The 22,712-nt window shown below is 30.7% G+C and overlaps 1 protein-coding gene across 1 annotated transcript; it reads left to right on the top strand.

The window, feature by feature from the left end:
• Window positions 1–776: 776 nt before the first annotated feature.
• Window positions 777–22,265, top strand: LOC149898264 (hepatic sodium/bile acid cotransporter-like). The gene is made up of 11 exons (XM_090115647.1): window positions 777–944; window positions 2,613–2,789; window positions 7,355–7,507; window positions 9,403–9,533; window positions 13,360–13,479; window positions 14,031–14,205; window positions 14,643–14,905; window positions 15,273–15,459; window positions 15,847–15,922; window positions 17,012–17,022; window positions 18,490–22,265. Coding segments are annotated over exons 1-11 (1,407 nt in total). The 5' UTR covers window positions 777–943; the 3' UTR covers window positions 18,603–22,265.
• The last annotated feature ends 447 nt before the right edge of the window (window positions 22,266–22,712 follow it).

Below are 22,712 nucleotides of genomic sequence, written 5' to 3'. Positions count from 1 at the left end.
TCACATTATTATCGTCACAAAAATACTGTAGGTTATGAAACACGTCATTAACAAATATTTACTTTTGTTTTAATAAAATACTTCATATTATTTGCAATATTATCGCTCGCTAAAATTATATATGTAGAGTTTAATCTTGTTTGAGACTATAAACAAATTTGCGGCAAATCTACATAATATATTTATATACAAAAGCTATTTATATTTCTCTTTTGAAAAATATTGGCAAGCTATAACCAATTAGTTACTAGTTATTTCCTATTTAATGAATGGTAGATTTTTACATACAAATATACATAATGTATAAATCAAGAAAGGAATGTTTTATATACTTAATTCCATAAGATGTGTAAGAAATAATAATATTGCTATGAAGATACTAGGTACATATATGAATATGACATAATCGAATAGATGAACCATCCAATAGCTACTTATATCAAAAAATCATGAAACATTAATTTTGAAATGCACATAGCCCATATACATTTCCAAATAAAGAATAGGTATAATCTTTTTATGATATAAAAAATCAAAATAAGTGGTCATGTAATCGTTTCGTATCAATAGTTATAAGTCACAATAAAAGACGCGTTATCTCACAATAAACGATATTATTTTCATCCGTAATTAATTATAACAATTGTCTCTTGTTATCAATAACTTTTAGATAGAGAGATGTGGATGTAGCTATTATCAACTTTATTGAATTGGAATAAGGTTCATTCGATGTAGAGAGGGGGACCCTCCTCAAGGGTATATTAGCAAATTTTCTCGCATTTGCGGTCGGTTCGCGAAACAGTTTATATGGCTGACGGCTGCTATAATATAATAAATTAATTAATTTAATATACGAGTGTTTAAAGTAGTGTTAAATAGTGTAAAAGTGAATTTTGTTCTTTGGAAAGGATAAGTGCATGTTTTTATAGGATTTTTTTTTGCAAGTACGTATTGTTGGTAATCTAATCTATTTTTGTGAGTGATTGAATTACCTACTGTTTTATAAGGATGTCCTTTTCGATTCTTACAAAGTACATAACTTATTATTTTATTGAAAGCACTTCAGTTTTATTCGTAGTTTGATGATTTTAATTTGTTTTTTATTCAAATTAAGTTTTAAGAACTTGAATTGATTGACTATAATATCATTTTATTATCTTTTCCAATGTTTATTTATATTTTATCCTTAACGTAAACGTTCAAAGGACTTAATATACTTTTTCACCAATCACCAATATTTTATAAATATATATTAAAAATAATTATTCTGACATTTTATATGGTTTTGGATAGGTATTGTATAAAAATATATACGAAACTTTATTACTACAAATCTAGTTAAATTTGACAAATAATTATGAATCGTTAATTTTGTTACGTTCAAAATCATCGAAAATTAAAGAAATTATTACTTACTAATTTATCTATGGAGAGCTTTTTATCGTAGACATTCAAGTCACATTAAAGTTTTCTATAGGAGATAAGCTTTTTTATCAATAAGATGTGGTGATAACAACATTTTATATAATTCTTAATCAAATGCATTAAAAATGACCTCAAAAGTTATAAATTATAATCGCTCCAAAATTAAACATAAAATTTAAATTTTAAACAAAGTAGGTAAGTATGTAAATTAATGTTGAAAATAAATTAACGTATTGCTTGCTCTCTATATTGTTATTTTATTTTCAACTTTAGGTACAATATATTGGGTAGAATTTGATATTTTTGGTTTTATAGCATTCAAAATTCAAATGTTTTACAAATTTAAATGTTTAAAGAATAGAAAAATTTATAAACATATTAGGTAGGTACCTATATCCTTTTTGTGTTATGTTATAATTAACTACTACTATAATAATATTTAACCTTCAAGGAAAAAATGAATTAATTGAAACATATTAATTACTATGCAGATGTTGATTTTTTATGTTAACTGTTATACTTTACATTTATTTCCTAATAGCGGTCCGCCCCGGCTTCGCCCGTGGTACATAATGACGTTTTCTCGTCGTTTTCTCTACATAAGAACCATCCTCGTACTTCAAGGAATATAATAAAAAAAGAATTATCGAAATCGGTTCAGCCGTTCTCGGTTATGCGCTTACCAACACATTTTGCGATTCATTTTTATATATAAAGAGAAGAAGAAGAAGAAGAAGATTATATATAAGATTATAATATATTTTACATTGAATATTTATAATATTAGAAGCGTTTAGTTTGTTTGTATGTCACGTTAAGATGAATTATGTACGTGTACCTATTACCAATATATTGAAAATAAAATAATAAATTATTTATTTATTATTCTATAATATTCCGAAAAACGATGTAATAGAACAACTTTAGTGTAGCATTTCTAGGAATCAAACTTCCTATGTGAAAGTGTACTTATGCTTCTCATTTTCTGCTATAAAGTAAAGTACCTATAATAACACAAGTGAAAGCTTAGTATGGGATCACATCGTGCCGTGTGTGAAAATTGCCCTGAAATATTTATTTTTTGCACGCTCAACTACGAGCAGAATGTCCAAAAACCTATAAAATTTGTACCTCAGCTATGTAACTACATTCAATTTGAATTTATTTATTTATTATTTTGTCCACAGTGCTCACGTCCAGAATGTGTCCCCTATGGCCGTTGCATCTCATCATATTGTACTTGCTAGCGCTGGGTCCGCTATGGGTACTGTGCCAATCCGTTCCCAACCTCATAGCATCGTTCGACCCTAAAGAAATCGAGCTGAACATGGGAGATAACTACTTCGTCCATGTTAATGTAACTGGTTAGTATAAAGATGATATTTAATGTAAGAAAGGACTAGAATGTGTCCTGTATGACCTGTATGGTCGTGATCCGATCATATTGTACTTGCTAGCGTTGGGTCCGCTATGGGTACTGTGCCAATCCGTACCCAACCTCATAGCATCGTTCGACCCTAAAGAAATCGAGCTGAACATGGGAGAGAACTACTTCGTCCATGTTAATGTAACTGGTTAGTATAAAGATGATATTTAATGTAAGAAAGGACTAGAATGTGTCCTGTATGACCTGTATGGTCGTGATCCGATCATATTGTACTTGCTAGCGTTGGGTCCGCTATGGGTACTGTGCCAATCCGTACCCAACCTCATAGCGTCGTTCGACCCTAAAGAAATCGAGCTGAACATGGGAGATAACTTCTTCGTCCATGTTAATGTATCTGGTTAGTACAACGATGATATATTTAATGTAAGAAACGTCCAGAATGTCCCCTATGGCTGTTGAATCTGGTCATATTGTACCTCCTAATATTTTTTTTACATCTCAACACAAAAAAAAGTTATGTCAACGGAATAAGTTTCCTAATACGTTCAGAACATTCCACTACAGAAGAAGTGAATAAAAAATGCAAGTAGATATTCTATGATTAAGTAAACGCATTGCAAGTTAACGCATATTTAAATGAAGCGATACGATAATTATATCCTGTGTATATTTTACATAATATACGAGAAAAAGCTAGCTTTTAAGAATGTCTATGTTAACTTCCAAAGCAAAAAATATAAAGTACCTACCGACCTTATTAATAACTTAATTTATGTAGGTAGTTTCTATTTTCATAAAAAAAATTGGTTTCTGTAAAGTCGGTTTACTGACGATAGTTGAACATGACAACGTCCGATTGTGCTTCTTTGTCCCTCGTTCCGCGCTCTCGCTTGCACTTCAAGCCTTACATGGAACGCCTCAGAGTGAGGTAACGCCGCATGAGTCATGTTTTTTCGTGCGTGCAGCCGGCTCTATCGAATTATAAGACGTTGTCACGTCAAAAAACTAAGTATTATTTTACTTGGGATTTCCACTATAGTAGCCGTTCAACTTTCTACTGCCCAGCTTCCTCAGCCACTCCATCTAGTTACCAACATAGTAAATGACTAATGAGCCTTGCAAAAGTGACAAGATTGAAAAGAAGAACAGCTGTCAGTTTCTATCAGATGACAAGTGATTAGGGAAGAAATCTTTGCTATTCTAAGGGCGCTTGTGCACTACAAGGAATTTTACTGTCCGGCATTCCGATTTTTTACGGTCCGGTTTGGCATGAAAAAACCGATGAATTGCTTGTGCACCTGTCCGTCTTTACTCGGATCAGTGCGGTACAGTTCAAGGAAGTATGGCGGTATAATGCTATCATAAATGATTGTTTTCGCATTTTACAAGAAACGATTAAAAATATAGAAGGTGAAATATTATATTACTTCGTTATAATAAAAAGTAAAGTTCCGTAAGAGATTTAAAATGCGTGTTTCACTTATTTATTTTAATCGGTGACGAGGAGCTAAATCTATTCCCACTGGAACTTTAACTTACCAACACTTACTTAGATAATAATTATAGGTCAATGCTTGGTCAATGTATATAAAATAACAATACCGACTTCTCAAATCTCATTGCCAGCTAAAAGAAAGTAAAACAAGAGCTTGCTTTCAATTGGCATTACAGCGACTCGTAAACTCAAAAAACCATCCGGAATAGGGAAAAGTAAAATGTCGGACAGTAAAATTACGTATAGTGCACAAGCTAGTATTTAGATTAATTGCGTGCCATACCGGACCGTAAAAAATCGGAATGCCGGACCGTAAAATTCCTTGTAGTGGACAAACGCCCTTACACAGATTTTCTTATAAGGACTGTATTCACTGAGAGGAAATAATTGCGTATCTTGCTCTAGAAATTTTCTGCTTTTTGCGATACAAATAGTTTGGTAAAACTGTACATTATAGGGCGTGGAATTTGGGGGTAGTGGGGGGTGGAGAGAGGGGGGGTGGGTACTAGGAACTTCCCCTGTAAAGGGGGAGGCGCGAAAATTAATAGTTTTCGAGATATTTACAAATTAAGTTTTGGTCCGCCTAAAGCAAAGGGGGCGCAAAGTAAGGACTTAGAAAATTTTTGATCTAAAGTGAAAATTGTATAGGAATCATAAAATACATAATTTTTATTCAAAACGCTAAAATAAGCATGTTTTATAAAAAAAACTTTTTCTCTAAAATTATTGATGATTGATGATAAAACCTAACCTAACCCTTTCCCTATCTCCTCATGTCTTTTTTATATTGTCTCAGACACTGCCTTAGCTCCGGCGCTACGGGAAGTGCAGCCCTTCCGCCCTTGCGTGACAAAGCACGGTCGCCCGTACTCCACTTCGCAGCTTCAGCTTATTGGTCGCCTTCGGCGTCCAGCCTCAGCCGCTCCGCTCCGCACGGCTCCCGAGCTTTGTCACGGCGGGCGAGGGCTGCTCTCCCTCCGCGCCTCCGGCTTTTTACATACACTCTAGGGGTAGGGCAGACAAGACCACGTGGAATTCGGGGTTGACAGCTTCGGTTCTGTGGCAAGTCTTATGATAATGCAATGCTTATTTTAGCGTAACGTTTTTTAGCTAGATTCGGACTTTCGCAGCTTAATATTGAATACATAATATTCCATCATTGAAAAAATTTACATTTTACAATCCGTCATGTATCTTGGTAATTATCAAGTTTAGAGAAAAGTTGCCCCAACAAAACATGCTTTTATTAGCGTAATCTTTACGATAAAACAACACACGTAGGTATTTGATTTTTTTTTTGCGCGTCGACGGAGCCCCGCTTCGCGGGGCTCCTATTTCTGTGTAGTTTTTTTTTTAAAGAAACCTAACCTAACCTAACCTAACGGCTAACCTAACCTAAACTAGATTTTTTTTTGCGCGTCGACGGAGCCCCGCTTCGCGGGGCTCCTATTTCTGTGTAGTTTTTTTTTTAAAGAAACCTAACCTAACGGCTAACCTAACCTAAACTAGATTTTTTTTTGCGCGTCGACGGAGCCCCGCTTCGCGGGGCTCCTATTTCTGTGTAGTTTTTTTTTTAAAGAAACCTAACCTAACCTAACCTAACGGCTAACCTAACCTAAACTAGATTTTTTTTTGCGCGTCGACGGAGCCCCGCTTCGCGGGGCTCCTATTTCTGTGTAGTTTTTTTTTAAGAAACCTAACCTAACCTAACCTAACGAATTGAGGGTGAATATCTCCGCCATTTTTGATTTTAGAGAAAAGTTGTTCCTATAAAACATGCTTATATTAGCGTTATCTTTACGATAAAACAATAATAAATAGGTGTTAAAATGACACCAACTCCATCAAAAGTCCTGCGCCCCCTTTGCTTTAGTCCAACCCAACTAGCTCTAGTGTTAAAAGGTTATCTAGTAATCCGAATAATCGGACGATTAAATTATTTTATTCATCCGGTAATCGGACGACTAATTTATTTTATTCATCCGTTTAGGGGACGACTAGACACTTCGATTAATATTTTTGTTAAATTATAAATTGCGAATATTAATAATTTTATTTTATTTAATCTATTTTACAAAAACTATACTTAATAATAATTATTTTTAATGTTGTTGTTAAAAAATATACAAATTTCATAAATAAAATTTAAATTATAATATTTTTTTTGTTAGATAGAAATATTTTACCTGAAATGAAACGCGTTTGACAATCGCTGTAGGTCAATTTGACACTGTCATAACTCATAACAGTAAGTTCGCGTTTCAAAGATAAAATGGAGTAAAATTTTCCGATTTTCAAAAATTCGTGACTCAAAAACAAAAAGTTTTCGCGCTGTGAAATTTCAGATTTAGGTTCCATAGGACAATAGCTAACCACAAAAAAAATTACGACTCTCAACTCCACGCCCTATAATGTACAGTTTAGCCAATAGTTTTAATTTGCGATTAAATGTCAATTTGCTGTGTATGGAAGTGTTTATGATCTTGGTGACATGTATTTTTTAAAGGACGACGAGGACCTATGTAAATATAGCATTGCTACACACAAAAAATCTAATACTATTGCTGTAGACAGCTTAATCTGAATTCTTATATACAATGTTACCTAAGAAGCATATACAAAGTCACATAAGAAGTCAGTTTTTGCTATATTATTTGTCCTGATATCTGCTAACATGTTTATTCAATTTATACTGGCATTGCAATAACCCGATCGATACAGTAATTTAGGATAAATACAATAAAAGAGATATAATTAAGAGCTATCAGGAAAATCTGGCAAGAAACAGTAAGAAATAGGGTAGAAGATGTTGATAATGATTGCCGAAATTCTTCCAAATGTTTGTATTGCAGTATGACATCATATATTTACGTCGTTTGTAATACAAACACAGAAGAAAACACAGAAACAAATAGGGTAGAAGATGTTGATAATAATCGATTCTATTCCCGATATTCTTCGAAATATTATTAATGTAAAATATGTTGATATAAATAATAATGAAGAAATAATACTTCCAGAAGCTAATACTTAATATATAATTTCAGGTACAGGCCTCAAACCAAATGACGAGATAATAGCAAGGGTGGACAAAACGCACATAGCAGATACGGAGTGGAACACGTCGTATCGTTTGACGGAAGACGATGCGAATGGCGGCCTGTTTACGGGATTACTGAAGGTCAACGCTAATTTTATAGGTAAGATACTTATAACTTTATTATGTAATGTAGGAAACAAAATTGATACTCATCTTCTTAAGCGTAGCTGCTAAAGCTGCTTCCAAATTTTCTTATACGTATATTTAGATATCTACCGCTACGATTTCATTAACTTAAATAGATCTTATTCTACTTCGATTTACATCAAAATAAATGGACTGTAATAAAACCGACAAGAGTACGTATTTGTAATTACCCCTATGATCATTAAGGTTCAGAAATATTTTTCTCAACTACAAAAAATATATTGCAAGCTTCATTTGGCCTTTATTTAATACAATATTTATAAATCCAATCTGTATCAAAATGTATTGAATTATGTCCTGCTCTAAAGTATAATAAATCATACCTTCAAGAACTGCTAAGTTCACTCAAGCTTCATTGCATACTCGCTTTAACGGTTCAGACCGGTCTTGGGCAAGCGATATTAAAAGTATTCAGGATTGCAAAATAATACAAATAAAAAACATACTTTAAGGTGCATTTACATGAGAACAATTTAATAATTGCTACGAGTTAAATGTCGTGACATTAATGGATAGACTCCGTATAAATCGAAGATTAGTTCTTATTATAGCGTTTTTGTTATTATAGTGTTCTTTAAATTCTTGCATCGCTCCTTTTTTGTTTAAAATTAGTTTTTTTGTTAATTATCTATACCTGTACTACCTATTAGAAGTGATTTTTTTATCTATATATTCACAGACTCCCTTTTTTCTAAATCGTATTCGTCTACTATGAGATTTAATAATAATATAGCAGCATATGTTTATCTATGTAGTTGTAAATAATATAAACATTTAAAAATAGATTGTATAATGTTTAGGGTTGCCGATAAATCTTTTAAAACAATAAGATAAATACTACCTACCTCAATGTTATTCGCGAGACTATTTTTTTTCTTAAAAGAATTCGATCTTTTGCTTAATTCTATTTTGATATTTAAGAGCATTGATTTAGATTATCTATAAAATTAATATTTTAATATGTACTTTTATTTATGTAGTACTCAGTCATCGTTACAGCTGTTGTCTCGTGTTCATTCCCTTTATTGTTATTATCTCGACATTTAAATTGATGTTGATGCAAATATTCAAACTCAAACTCAACTAATAAGTGATATAGTTAGTAATAATTTTTCAAATCGGTCCCGAGATTCCTGAGTTAACCCATTGAGCCCCGAACGGCCCGATCGGTCCACGACACAATAGATTTTCTATTGTGTCTGTGATTCCGGGGCCTGAGTTAAGCGCGTTCAAGCAAATAAACTCTTCAGCTTTATAATAATAAAATTTAATTCGTAATATACTTGAAATTAATGCTTTAACAAGGATTTTCCATTAAAAAGCTTTCAATACAAATCTAATTAATTTTGAATATTAATATTCAAGCCATATTCCTGTTTATAATTAATTCTAGTGATTGTAATAATTAAATCTGAAAGTTTATGTATAATCGTAAGGTTTTTTGCCTTTTGATTACTATGTTTTAATATCATTATGTAATTTCAAAAGTCTTTGAATCGGTGAAAAAGCACATCTATTATTAATATGAAGATGAACTGTTTTCGTGTTTAATTTTATTGTTTAACTTATTAACAAAAATTGCATGAATGCCTAAACTAGCTTTCCGCCCGCAGTTTCGCGTTGTAAAAGGAAAACCTCCATTGTTCCCGTTTCGTTGCGATTTTCGGGATAAAAACTATCCTATGTGTTATTTAAGTTACCTTCTATGTGTGTGCCAAATTTCATGAAAATCTGGTCGGCAGTTTTTGCGTGAAGGAGTAACATGCAAACTTTCACATTTATAATATTAGTAGGATTTAGTAGAAATTGCTTAAACACCTTTTAAAATAGTATTGTATTTATCAACAGGTAGAACAGAGATAGTGATAGAAGCGAAAAGAGAGAAACAGAGTTACCCAGCTAATGGCACAATGCCGGTGATCGTGGTGCGGCCGTCGAGGGTTATAGACAAACTGTTTACCACCAGTGTTGCTGTGTTTGTAAGTATATATCTTAATTATTTATATACCTAGTATTGTAACTATTTATCCTAATCTTAATATATATATATAAATCTCGTGTCACAATGTTTGTCCTCAATGGACTCCTAAACCACTTAACCGATTATAATAAAATTCGCACACCATGTGCAGTTCGATCCAACTTGAGAGATAGGATAGTTTAAACATGTAGGTACCACGGGCGAAGCCGGGGCGGACCGCTAGTATATATTTATATACCGAGAACATGTAATGTATGCAAGGCATGTAATGGGGGGATAAACCTTAAACACACACTTCAAGAATTTACGATTTGTATTGATTAAAAAGGTGACAGAATAGAGAATGGTAAGGATTTTTTTTAAAGTAACTAAATTTCATTAGTGTAAAAACATTGACGGTACAAATGAACATTATTTTACGAAGAATAGATACATCTGACATCGTCATTATACACGGGCCGAAAACTATACGTACGAGGAAATGACTCAATACATATTTTTATTGCACAGAAAACTTTTTTTTAATAACGATTAATTATGCAATATCTAAGGTCTCAATCAAAACCAGTATAAAGCGAGGAAGTCAAAAAACACAACATTGTTTTGATTCATATCAAACCAATTTATATTTTGTTTTGTAATTCATACAACTCATGCAAGGAACGGGTTATTTTTTATTTCTTTTTAATGTTGGCGCGTGCTTTTTGCAAACCGATACTAAGTTGGAAGACGGGATTTTATTAAAAGGTCAACCGTCAAGGAAATAGTTTGCAAAGTGAATGAATTTATTTAAATCTTAAACAAAAAATATACAATAATTATTTAATTTGGCGGTATGCCGGAGCCATTAGTGTAGCGTTCTAATCATAAAATTTGATGCGATGCGCTTGATAAAATTCTCATTGATTTTAAACGATCAATTAAATTGTTAATAGATTTATAAAAAAACTTTATTTGATGAAGCTTAAATAGTCACATTTTGTTTTTTTTTATAAAATTTTAATAATTAATACATAGTACAGATGTAATTTGTTTCCGAGTTCAATTACTTTTGATATCATCGATAAAATCTATGTAATGTGATGTGGATATGTTTCGCTGATTAACAAACAGCTTATAAATTAGCCTCTCATCTTGGATTTATTAAAAATTCACCAGAAACAAATAGTACTTAATATACAAAGTAACATTTAACAATATAAATGAACAGTTGAATTGTATTTATTTACAAAAATGAGTTGCGTAACGAGTCAATTCGCACATAATCCATAACCTAACTCAATCTCATGTGAATGATATACGAATAAGTTAGACCACGTGGTTATCGTATTGTTATTGTGACGTCATGATTTATGTTTAGGTTTCACATGGGTGAGATTCACTTTCAATTTCGTCACAAGTCAGTCCAAATTGTATGGTATGTCTACGTATATGAATACGTAGTATATATTTATATTACGTACTAGCGTCACATGAGTAGAAAGACGGAACAGAGACTAAGCTTCTAAGAACGTGCAAAATTGTTACCTATTTTGGTAGGGTTGTCACAATAGGTTAAGACAAATTAAACAAAACATTTGTTAAATAGTTTTATAATTACACACAATTACATACATACTTACAAATGTTAAACTTGTAATAATAATGAAAGGTAAAAACACACCGTGTACAATTCTCTTCTTATTAAAAAAGGACCTAATAAAATAAACGCAAGTAGGTACTTACTTGAAAAAGTAATAATCAAAATATTTACTCTCCTATTGTACTCCCTGGGATAGTTGAAGTATGATATATTTTTAGTTTTTCTAGTATTATTCATACACACAGTACAATAAACAACCATTTGTAACAATAAAATATTACGTTTTATATTAAAATATTCAAACTTGCAAGTTGCAACTAATAAAACAAACAACGTGCTTCGTATCAACCCTGAGACTGTCCTCAGCCTGTGCAAGCGCAAACCGGTTTTTTCCAGAATCGCTGCGTACGCGACAAGCGGCCTGAGGTCACACACACATGCCCCGCGTACTTGTAGTAGTGCAATCGATTCGCGCGGTTGTTTGAAGCTTAGTCTCTGTTCCGTCTTTCTACTCATGTGCTAGCGTTGACTAAAACTTATAGCGTACTAGCTTTCTGCCCGCGGCTTCGCCCGCTAATTATGTTTATGGAATTTCACTTATTTCGATGACATTTTAATTATTTTGAAATAAAAAATTGCGTATGGCACCTATTTAACAACGAAAAAAACGTCTTGCAATAAAAAAATTATGTCTGGTGGATCTATCTAAAGGCAAAAGATTAAAAATTACGCGTTAATAAATGACTTTAAATTACGGATATTTTCCTGTGCAGATAAGATGCGCACTAATAAATGCAACCACTGCGGCCAGCCAGACAGCCCGGACTCTAACCGAAATAGGAAGAGAAACAGTATATCATAGAACCAACTATACTAAAATTCTCTCTTGTCAACGTTGCTACCTCCTATACGATTAGGGAATTAAATGCCAATAAATTGATAAGTATTAAGATTAAAAGAAAATGTAGTTTTTGAACATGTGTGTAATTAGGTAACTAATTAGATTAATTAAAAGTATTATTTTCATATCAAAAGTCCTTAATTACTAAAATAGCTTACCATTGACATAAATATAATGTTTACATTACAATATATTGTAAATTCTTTACTAATGAAGACATTTATTGCAATAAAAAATAATTAATTTTATCTTAATCATTATGACTTGACACAAGTAAATGTTTTATCTTAATAAAAGTGGATATGTATTTAAAATGTATTTAAGGTGTAGGTTAGTTTGAAAAGAAAGAAAAAAATGCTCCATCATGTTTTAGTCCAATGTAATTCAGTGGTCTATTATATTATTAGTCATAGTTAAATTATTACAGTTTTCCTTATTTGTGTGCAATAATCTAATGGGTTCTTTCCCAGATTAATAGTTATTATATACATAATTATAGTAAGAGATGTTTAGAGGTTATAAGTTCAATTAATCTAGTATTTTGCTATCTTAATATCTTCCAAAGGGACACAACAATTTTCATCAAAGCACTGTATTTACTATTGCCTGATTTAATATGATAGAGAATTTAACTATTTTTAGGGTTCCGTAGCCAAAATGGCAAAAACGGAACCCTTATAGTTTCGTCATGTCCGTCTGTCCGTCTGTCCGTCTGTCACAGCCGATTTACTCGGAAACTATAAGTACTACAGTGATGAAATTTGATGGGAATATGTGTTGTATGAACCGCTACAAAAATATGACACTAAATAGTAAAAAAAAGAATTGGGGGTGGGGCCCCCCATACATGTAACTGAGGGATGAAATTTTTTTTTTCGATGTACATACCCGTGTGGGGTATCAATGGAAAGGTCTTTTAAAATGATATAAAGTTTTCTAAAAAACATTTTTCTTAAAGTGAACGGTTTTTGAGATATCAGCTCTCAAAGTCGTAAAAAGTATGTCCCCCCCCCTCTATTTTTATAACTACGGGGTATAAAATTCTAAAAAAAATAGAGGTGATGCATGCTAATTAACTCTTTCAACGATTTTTGGTTTGATCAAAGTATCTCTTATAGTTTTTGAGATAGGTTGATTTAACTGTAATTTATTATATTTGCTGCTACGGAACCCTTTGTGCGCGAGCCCGACTCGCACTTGGCCGGTTTTTTTAAATACAAAGTAATATTAACAACAAAATTGATCTCAATAATATGATAAAATTGTGAGTTCCTTTAATTTCTATTACAATGCAGTAGCTATAGAATGTTTATAAAATTCACAATAATAATTTCCTTCCAGGTATCGTTAATCTTCATAAACTTCGGTTGTGCGATGCACTGGCCCACAGTAAAGGAGGTGTTGCTAAAACCCGTGGGCCCGATCATTGGAATGTGTGGACAGTTTCTGTTCATGCCATTGGTTAGTATACTGTTAAATAAATGCATGTATACTGAATTTAATATTGTATTTTGTAGGGTGTTTGGTTGTTCTCCAGTTTGTGTGAAATGGTGTTATGATTATGTTGAATCGAGTATTTGTTAAGTTATTGACTGTTTTTACTTCTATTCCTATTTGAATGTGTATTCTTACTGTTACTACTGATACCGTGTATATTGTGACAAAATGATACACAATTGAATTGAATCCCACTTTTAACTAAAATATTTTCTTATTAAAAGCCCTTCCATTTTGTACTACCATTTGGTACCGTTTGGGCTACCATTTTGTATTTCTATATGTATCTACTAAGTTAAGTGTCACCATGAGTGACACTTATATTATTTTCGTGTTCTTTTAAAAGTGAAACTTCTTTGGGCGCATTGAAAGTAATACAAGTATAATTTCAAGGTCGCGTCATAGCAATACCGGCATGTCATGGAGTAAGGCGACGATTTTGGTATCTTTGAATCTCGGCAAGAAGTTTCACTTCTGACACGTGTGCTCGTGTTAATAACACTAATAATTTTCAGATATCCTTCGCTTTGGGTTATCTAATATTCCCGGAATCGCCGGCTATGCGTTTGGGCATGTTTTGTGTAGGCGTGTCGCCCGCGGGAGGGGCTTCTAACATATGGACCTTTATTTTAGGAGGAAATCTCAATTTGTCACTCGCTATGACGTCTATATGCACTTTGGCGTCTTTTGGTAAGTATGATTAGTGTGAGGACAATATTTAAATTAATGTATGTTATTATGATTATTAAATGTTTAAAAGGTTGCACATTTAGGAATTAGGATGTACCTACCTAAATGACTTTGTTTGGACAGTGTTGGTTGGAATATTCTAGTAATTTTAATATGATTAGATGTTGAGACTTGCAAAGTTACATGTAAATGAACGTCTGTTTGTAAGCTGAGAAATTTCTTTTCTATAAAATATTTTGGTCGTATTGACGAACAACTAAATATTGAGGTAGATACATACTTAAAAATTGGATATACCTAGAACTGGACTTACTGCACCTTTTAAGACCGTATTATCACGTTTTTAAAAGCTTAAAATGAGTCGTTTAACCTTTACTTTATGTTTTTTTTTATTGTTTCTTATTTTCAATTTATTTATGATATTATTTCTTTTCCAGCATTCATGCCAGCCTGGCTATTTTCGCTCGGTCAAATAGTATTCGCAAACGCGAACATAGTAGTACCATACCCTCGAATAGCGACCTTCGTGGTAGGGCTGATAGTGCCCTTATCAATAGGGCTGGCGATGCAGAAGTTTACACCTAGGGTTGCCACCTTCATGGTGCGGATTTTAAAGGGCTTTTCGACAACCCTACTGTTGTTCGTGATTGTGTTCGCTATTGTGACGAATTTGTATATTTTCGAACTGTTTACTTGGCAGGTGAGTTTTTGCTCCTTTGGTAAATGCATGTCTACTGTTATTATTATTAATTAATTATTATATTGTTTCAAACTCAAAACTCAAACATTTATTCATTTAACTAGACATCTTTATAAGTAAATAAACTTGATTGAAATAAGTTAGCTTTTACGAGTTGTTGGAATAAAATTCCTATGTATCCCTGTATCTATTCCAATTTTTACCATTTTGGCTGTTCAAAGAAAGTATTTTTTGTTCGTTCGTTCGTTAATACAATAAATCCCGTCTTTTAGCACATTATCATCTTTTCACTGCTTTTTTTATTGTTATAATTCCTCAAAAAACATTTCTAAAGACAATTTCTAAACAATCTCTAATATATTTCCAGATAATCATAGCCGGTATGGGTATTCCCTGGCTAGGTTATGTCCTAGGTTATCTAGTAGCTGTAGCCTGCAGACAGAACCATCCAGATGCGTTGGCTATATCCATAGAAACAGGCATACAGAATACAGGCATTGCGATATTCTTGTTACGATATGCTCTGCCGCAGCCTGAGGCTGATTTAACTACTGGTAAATATATAAAAAATAATAATTATGTCAAATAATAATTTATATATTCATTTACATGTACATCCTACACTTATATCTACATATATTTGCACTTTTAAATTATTGTATTGTACTCTCCTCGTAAATCAAAGATGTAAAATGAATAAAAAATATAATACTTTTTAGATTTATGCTTTTATAACTATGGCATGTTTATAATAAAAGTTATTATAGTTGGATAATTTTGAAAATCCTTCATACACGTGCGTGAAAATAAACACGCTTCATTGATTAAGTACATAAGTGCTTAAAATGTAAGTTCGTCTATTACTACTAAATACTTCACAAGATAAATACATTTTCTCACAAAAAAATGTTTTACTTAATAATATTTTTTCTCTATTTCAGTTGTTCCTGTGTCAGTGGCCATCATGACGCCGATTCCTATGACGCTCATCTATATATATCAGAAATTAAAGGGCTGGTGCGTATATAAACAATATAATAGATTTGTCTGCGTTTTTGGGTAACGCTTATGTATTTTGAGTGCGTTTCATATATTTATTGGAATAAATAGAATTCATATATAGTATATATGGGATTATATCTATAAATTATGCCAATGGTTATACTATAATAAACCTCGTGACGTCACACGTAAAAGATATCTAATGTGTAAACTTCATAAAATGTGACGTCACGGATTCCTTGTGTGACATAATTTATTGATAGCCCCTAATATTTAATATGGGAATTTTTATGAATTGACGAGAAAAAAAGGATGAAAACTATACTATGATTCATTGATACTGGTTTTTTCCTATTTTATTTACTTGTGATGTTTTAAATGCAATGGAATCATGAATTGGGATATTTTATGTTTGAAGCATTTTGTATGAAAAGAAAGTTGTTTGAATGTTTTGTGGGCGAATGTGACGTGTTACATTAATAGGGATATTTTTAATATATGGGGGATAAAAACTGTATGTGTGTTTTCTGTGAGATAAAATTATAAACTTCAAAAGTAGAATTTTAATGTCGATGTTCAAGCGATGAAGTCATAATATACTCAAATAAAACGAATATTCATTAATTTTCTTAATGAATAATTTGTCAAAATAAATTAACCTTTAATATTCAACATAATATTTGAGTTTGATTTGAGTTGAGTTGAGTGATGTGGATAATATCAATATCTCTATGAGAAACCTGAATTAAATTTTTGTGTTATTTGAGTATACAAGATTGTTGCCTGTATTTTGGGGAAATATTTTGATGACAATTTCGTAATTGTGAATTAAAATGGGATCTGAACATAGGGTAAAAATGTTTTAATGAGATACATTAATATCAATACTGGACAACAAAAATTAAATTATTTATTAAGAATACGAAAATTATTCCATTCCAATGTATGCATGTAAATGTTATTACCCTATAGTAATTTAAAAAAAAAAACTGACAAGAAAACTTTTCAAAATAATATGTAAGTAAATGAAAGAATGAATTTACACTAAATGTGGGTTTCTGTTGTCCACATGTTGTCCATGCTACCATCATTTACGGTGTTCAGTAGTTCGGAAGGTATGCGTACATATACATACGAAAACTTTGTGGTGGCGGGGCTTATATTGCAACCTATTCCAATTTCAAAATTAGATAGACATTTGATTTTAGATAAAAATTTAAAATAATTAAGAACTTTTATTAATTATATATTTAGTGAAAATATAGATGTTAAGAGCATAAACTGTGTAAATAAAGAATGGTTTTTAAACTTATGAGATTAAAAATCTATATTTATCATAAGTTATGTTCAAAAAAGGTCATAGAAAATTGACATTTAACTAGCTGATATTAAAATATATTATTGCTTGAAAATAATAATTAGGTTGCATGCAATTTTTAACAATGCACGTTTTTACTAACTGACATCATTGTGTTGTGTTTTTATGTGTGTGCTTTTGGCAAAAAATTGGACGCAATTTATTGTTCGTAAATAATAAAAATACATAGTGTTAAACAACTAGACTCAAAAACATGATGAAAACTGATCCTTACCAAATTTCTGCCTACGCGTCTATTAGACAAAGTTTCTAAAGAGCGTATACAGTGGACTGTGAACATTACTGCCACGAAATAAGGTGTTAATTCGAATGAAAGTTTCAGACATTTTTTGACGATTTTTAATTTGCGATTGTAAGTCCAGTTGTTTATACGTCAATGTACAAAGCAAAAAATGGAATTTTATGACTTTTCCATCAGGTGGTTGTTATGCTTGACAAATTAACACGTGTTTTTGTTTGCTTGTGTAATTAACAATGATAATATTAAAATTTTTACTTATTTATTGTTTAAGATGAATAAGATGAGTAGATAACACGAATTAGTTAGATTATGGCTAATATAATTAATATATTGACTATCTTATTGTTATCTAAAAACGTGTTTACATATTATTTGTATATTTCTAATATCTTGCAAATATGATTAAATGTTTATTATATACTAACTGCTCCGCGCGGTTTCACCCGCGTGGTTCCACTCCTGTTGGTCGTAGCGTGATAATATATACTATATAGCCTATAGCCTTCCCCGATAAATGACCTATCTAAAACCGAAAGAATTTTTCAAATCGGACCCGTAGTTCCCCAGATTAGCGCGTTCAAACAAACAAACTCTTCAGCTTTATAATATGAGTATAGATGTACGAGTATATCGGGCATAGCGATGTGGAATTATTTAAATTAAACAGGATGCATACTTTTCCCTTATTTGTTGAATGTATGACTTCCAATTTTTTTTTTCTTAGAATTTTCGATTGATTTCTTCTTTTAAATATATTTAAGCTGAGGTATCGGTTTTATAATGAGCAATATTGGTAACGGGATAATTTCAAACCACTTAACGCACAACACAATAATAGGTAAAGGTTATTAGAAATTATACTATAACAGTATTACTTCGTTAATGATTTACCAGGATACGGGATATTGCATGCTTTTGTAAATAAATAAAAAATGATTTGTTGAAATAAATACTTTTTTACAGCATGCGAAGACGAAATGAGCACAAAAAAATCATCGAAGATAGTTCACCAGTATCAGAAGGACCAAACACCAGCTTCGATGGAACCGTTGATGTCACAAAATAAAGAGGTTTAATATTAAGCTTTAATCGTAATGAAATAAGATCGAATTTTCTATATCTCATGTCTTCAATCGGCCTAACTCGCAATATTTTTATAACTTTTTTTGTATTTTGAACTCTAATACCTTTGATAGAAGTGTTATTTTGACTTGAACGTTTTGAAGCGTAAATGTATTTCGATATTTTAAATGAGATATATTTATATTTGTTATTGTACCAGTGAGTATATAACATGATGATTTATTATTAGTGTGTTAAATCGAAACTCAACACGATTGTAACGCATTAAATAATAAAGTTATAATGGACAGAAAGAAATACATTTTTATTCACATAAAACATTTAAGGTTAATGTAAACTGCCTTAAATTATATTTCCTATTTGTTATAAAACTTATATTCTAGTGTGAAAAGTCGAAACTCAACACGACTTAAATACACTAGAAAATGTGTTTTGTTTTATTTAGAAAATTCGAGGCAGTTTATATTAATTTTATTTTTAGAGTTTATATATTCAGAAAAAAGGCTTTATTATTTTGTATAAAAGTCACAACTCAACACGACTTATATAGAATGTATAAAGAATAAAGATATCTTTAGTCACTGACATTTTGTACCAACAGGGCTAAAATAAAACTGCCTTTATGATGCTTCTAGTGTAGATTTACACAGAAAAGAGAATTTATTTATTATAGAAAGTTTAGAAGTCGCAACTCAACACGGCTTTAAAACACTTGTCAATTACAATTTAAATATTTATTACTGGAAAGCCTATGTGAAAACGCCTTAAATAGATGAAAATCGAATAGAGAAAAGAAAGAAGAGGAAAGTTATAATAACTTCTGTCATTTGTTTAGTGTAGGTCGATACTCAACACGGCTTCTAAACACTTGATTAACAATATGGTTAAGGTTATGGTTCAAAGGTGTTTTTAATAACCAATTTTTAAACCACATTAACAGGGCTTCCAGTGAAAATTTGAGACAATACGAAATAATTTTATGTGCTTAGAAGTCGCAACTCAACACGACTTCAATGCACTTATAACGGTTTTTGGAAAGGTGATAACTTCTAATAATGAACGCAATGAATATATTTATTTACGTGGTAAGAAGTCACAACTCAACATGACTTCTATAAAACAGCTTCTCTCTAAAGCTTGAATATAATATACAAATCAGATTTATCAATTGTGTTACAAAGTCGCAACTCAACCCGGCTTAAAGGCAATTCTTGATAAATCATTTTGTCACATTTTTGTATCGGGACCGAGTGTCTTGATGACCAAAGAGAAATTTTAAGTGTTCCTGCAACATTAAAACAAAAGGGTCATTTCCAGTGTTAAGGTGTTTCTAATCTACTTAGCACAGAAGAATCACCATTATTATTCGTTCATTAAAAAGTTGATACTCAACACGACTTTTTATGCACGAGATATTTCAAAATTATAAGGCTAGTGTGAAACTGCCTTAATACCTCGCATGTTTAAAAAAAAATATTGATAATATTGATTCTAGAATAAATCCTCTTTTCTGTGTAAACTATGGACTAGCAATATTAATAGATTAAAAATGTATGCATTTAACAGAATTATAAATGGTAAATGCATTTACGTATTTGTATAAACCAAATCTTTTTGAATTTATTTATGTTTCTATGAAGTATAAATTTATATAAAATATTTATTCAGATACTAAAAAAATAAAATAGGTGGCCAAAATAATTATTTATAAGTAAACCTTCAATTTATTCATATCACAAATGATTAAATATATCCTTTTGGCGTTTTAATATAATACTATAGTGATTTTGAGAAGAAAATTTAACATGAATTGAACCTTTTAGGGTTACCACTATCAAACTATTCCACCTATTTTACAGCCTTATACTTCTTTACATTATTAATATTAGATCTTCTTACTTATATTTTTTTCGCTTATTCCTTATTAATTTTATTTTTCTTTATATTTTAACAAATCTTAATTGGCTTCAGGAAGAGGGTTGGTCATCATCATCATAGGTGAAGAAACTTCATCATCAATATTTATTTTTCTTTTTTCATAAATATAGGGTGTTCTTAAGATTAAATAAACCATTAATTATTGTTAATAATCAGGTACACTCTGTATACTTTTAAATACTTTTCGTATATATTTATATTTTTTTCTTGTATACATTTCATTGTATATTTTAATATATTTTGCATGATATATTATTTTATTTAAAACCGTAAGAGTGAAGCTCTTTTGGTGCTCATTTTTTTAAAATAATATGTATAAAAATATTTTTGTTCAAACGGTGTGTGAGTCATTGATCTTGTGGTTATATTGAAAATTTTACTACTTAATAAGTTTGGCTGTTATTATAATAGGTATCATATTTTATTGATACTACTGTTTGAATTGGTTTGTTTTGTAAGCAAAACGTTGTATATTTAATCCCTATGATGTTTTATATTACTACAGAAAAAAATGACTTACATGCCTTTTGAAAAATAATGCCTGTTTTCTATACTTTCAGAAATATTATTTTTCCTTACGCAAGACTCAATTTTGGACGTATTTTGATGTCAATATTGAATCATTCGCAAGTAAAAATAATTGTTTTATTATAGAAATCAGGAATAACTCGAATCAAAAGAAATAAGCCTTCATATGTTTTGGCTCTAATTGTCAATTAAAGATAATTACTTTTAGCGCGAGAAAATTTTGTGTGATTTTTTTAAAGGTTGTTTTGGAAGTATTTATTGAAATTTTTATTGGAATTATGATGGATGATAAAATATATATTATATATATGTTACCGCTATTTGTTATTTGTTCGTTATTTGTAATTTGATGTGACCGTGAAAAATATCCGATTTTACAACATTTTTACAATAACTATTTAGTTTTTAGAAAATAATTCCTATTTTTTATTTATACATGTTAACTGTATCAGCTTTTTGTGTTATATTATTCTTGTTTGTAATCAATACAAAAAACTAATTTTTTTATAGTTTATTTTTCGCTATCGGAGTTTTGAAAGTTAAGTTTATAATAATTTACTTTCTACTCAAGCTTATGAAATCGTATGTTGTAAGAGTGAGATGCATATATTTCACTCAATACATATACGATTAGTATATATTGTCCTATTTTATTTATTTGTTAGTAAAAAGCGGAACTGTATGTAATAATAAACATTTTATATGCGTGTCACAAATAATAAATGGCAACAAATTTGTTTTAATTGAAATAAAATCATGTTAATGTTTTCGTTGTGTATAAGATCTCAGTTTGTTAAATGTATTGAAGAGTGGGGATAATAAATATTTTTTTTTCTATTAAATAGGTAATTAAATGAAATACAGTGAAATTGTAAGATAATTGTAATCAAGTAACTTACTTAAATACCTCTACGAAAAAAGTAAGAGAATGAATCTGTTTTTCTTTTTTTGGAGCATTAATTTAAAATGAACGATATAAAAATTATATTATATTATAATAAAATATAAAACATATCTTCTAAATTAAATATAAAATAATGAAATAATTGTAATATTAAAATCTCCACTCTTTAATACAGTAGTAGTTGTTCACATGCCTCGTTGTGAGAACAAATGTGAAGTGATAGTTGTGGTTGTTGAGATCAGTATTTAGGTTGTTTATGTATAGAAATACATATTGAACAACAAAACGTGTTTTATTTTAATTTTTAACTAACTACCATGGTTGTAATAATTTGCTTTTTCTGTATATTTTTACAGATGATCTTGAGAGAATATTTACTATCAATATTCACGAATATTAATTCGATTAATTAAAATAACTCTACGATCCAAACAGTACAATCAATATTCAATGATATTTTGATAACTATAATATTATAGGAATTGGCAGCCTATACAAAACTATTAGGTATTATCATGGACCCAATAATATCAAGATCTTGATATATATTGGGTCCATGGTATTATTAACTATAGTTTTTATACTAAAGGTTGTTATCAAACACGTGAATATTTACATAATTGATATTAAGTATTAACGCATGCATTAGTTTTTATCAAAGATAATCTGTACGTGAGACTGTCCAGATATGTAAACAATTATTATAATACATAGATAAGCCTAGTATCTGTGA

Source organism: Colias eurytheme, chromosome 23, assembly GCF_061535395.1.
Source record: "Colias eurytheme isolate Ceu_HAF_F1 chromosome 23, ilColEury1 Martin Lab GWU primary, whole genome shotgun sequence".
Classification (NCBI taxonomy): Eukaryota; Metazoa; Arthropoda; class Insecta; order Lepidoptera; family Pieridae; genus Colias; species Colias eurytheme.
This window is presented reverse-complemented; position numbering and strand designations above follow the sequence as displayed.

Coding starts and splice junctions, on each gene's coding strand:
- LOC149898264 (XM_090115647.1), top strand. Junction 7,508..9,402: donor GGTCAACGCTAATTTTATAG/GTAAGATACTTA, acceptor ATTTATCAACAG/GTAGAACAGAGATAGTGATA. Junction 14,206..14,642: donor ATGCACTTTGGCGTCTTTTG/GTAAGTATGATT, acceptor TTTCTTTTCCAG/CATTCATGCCAGCCTGGCTA.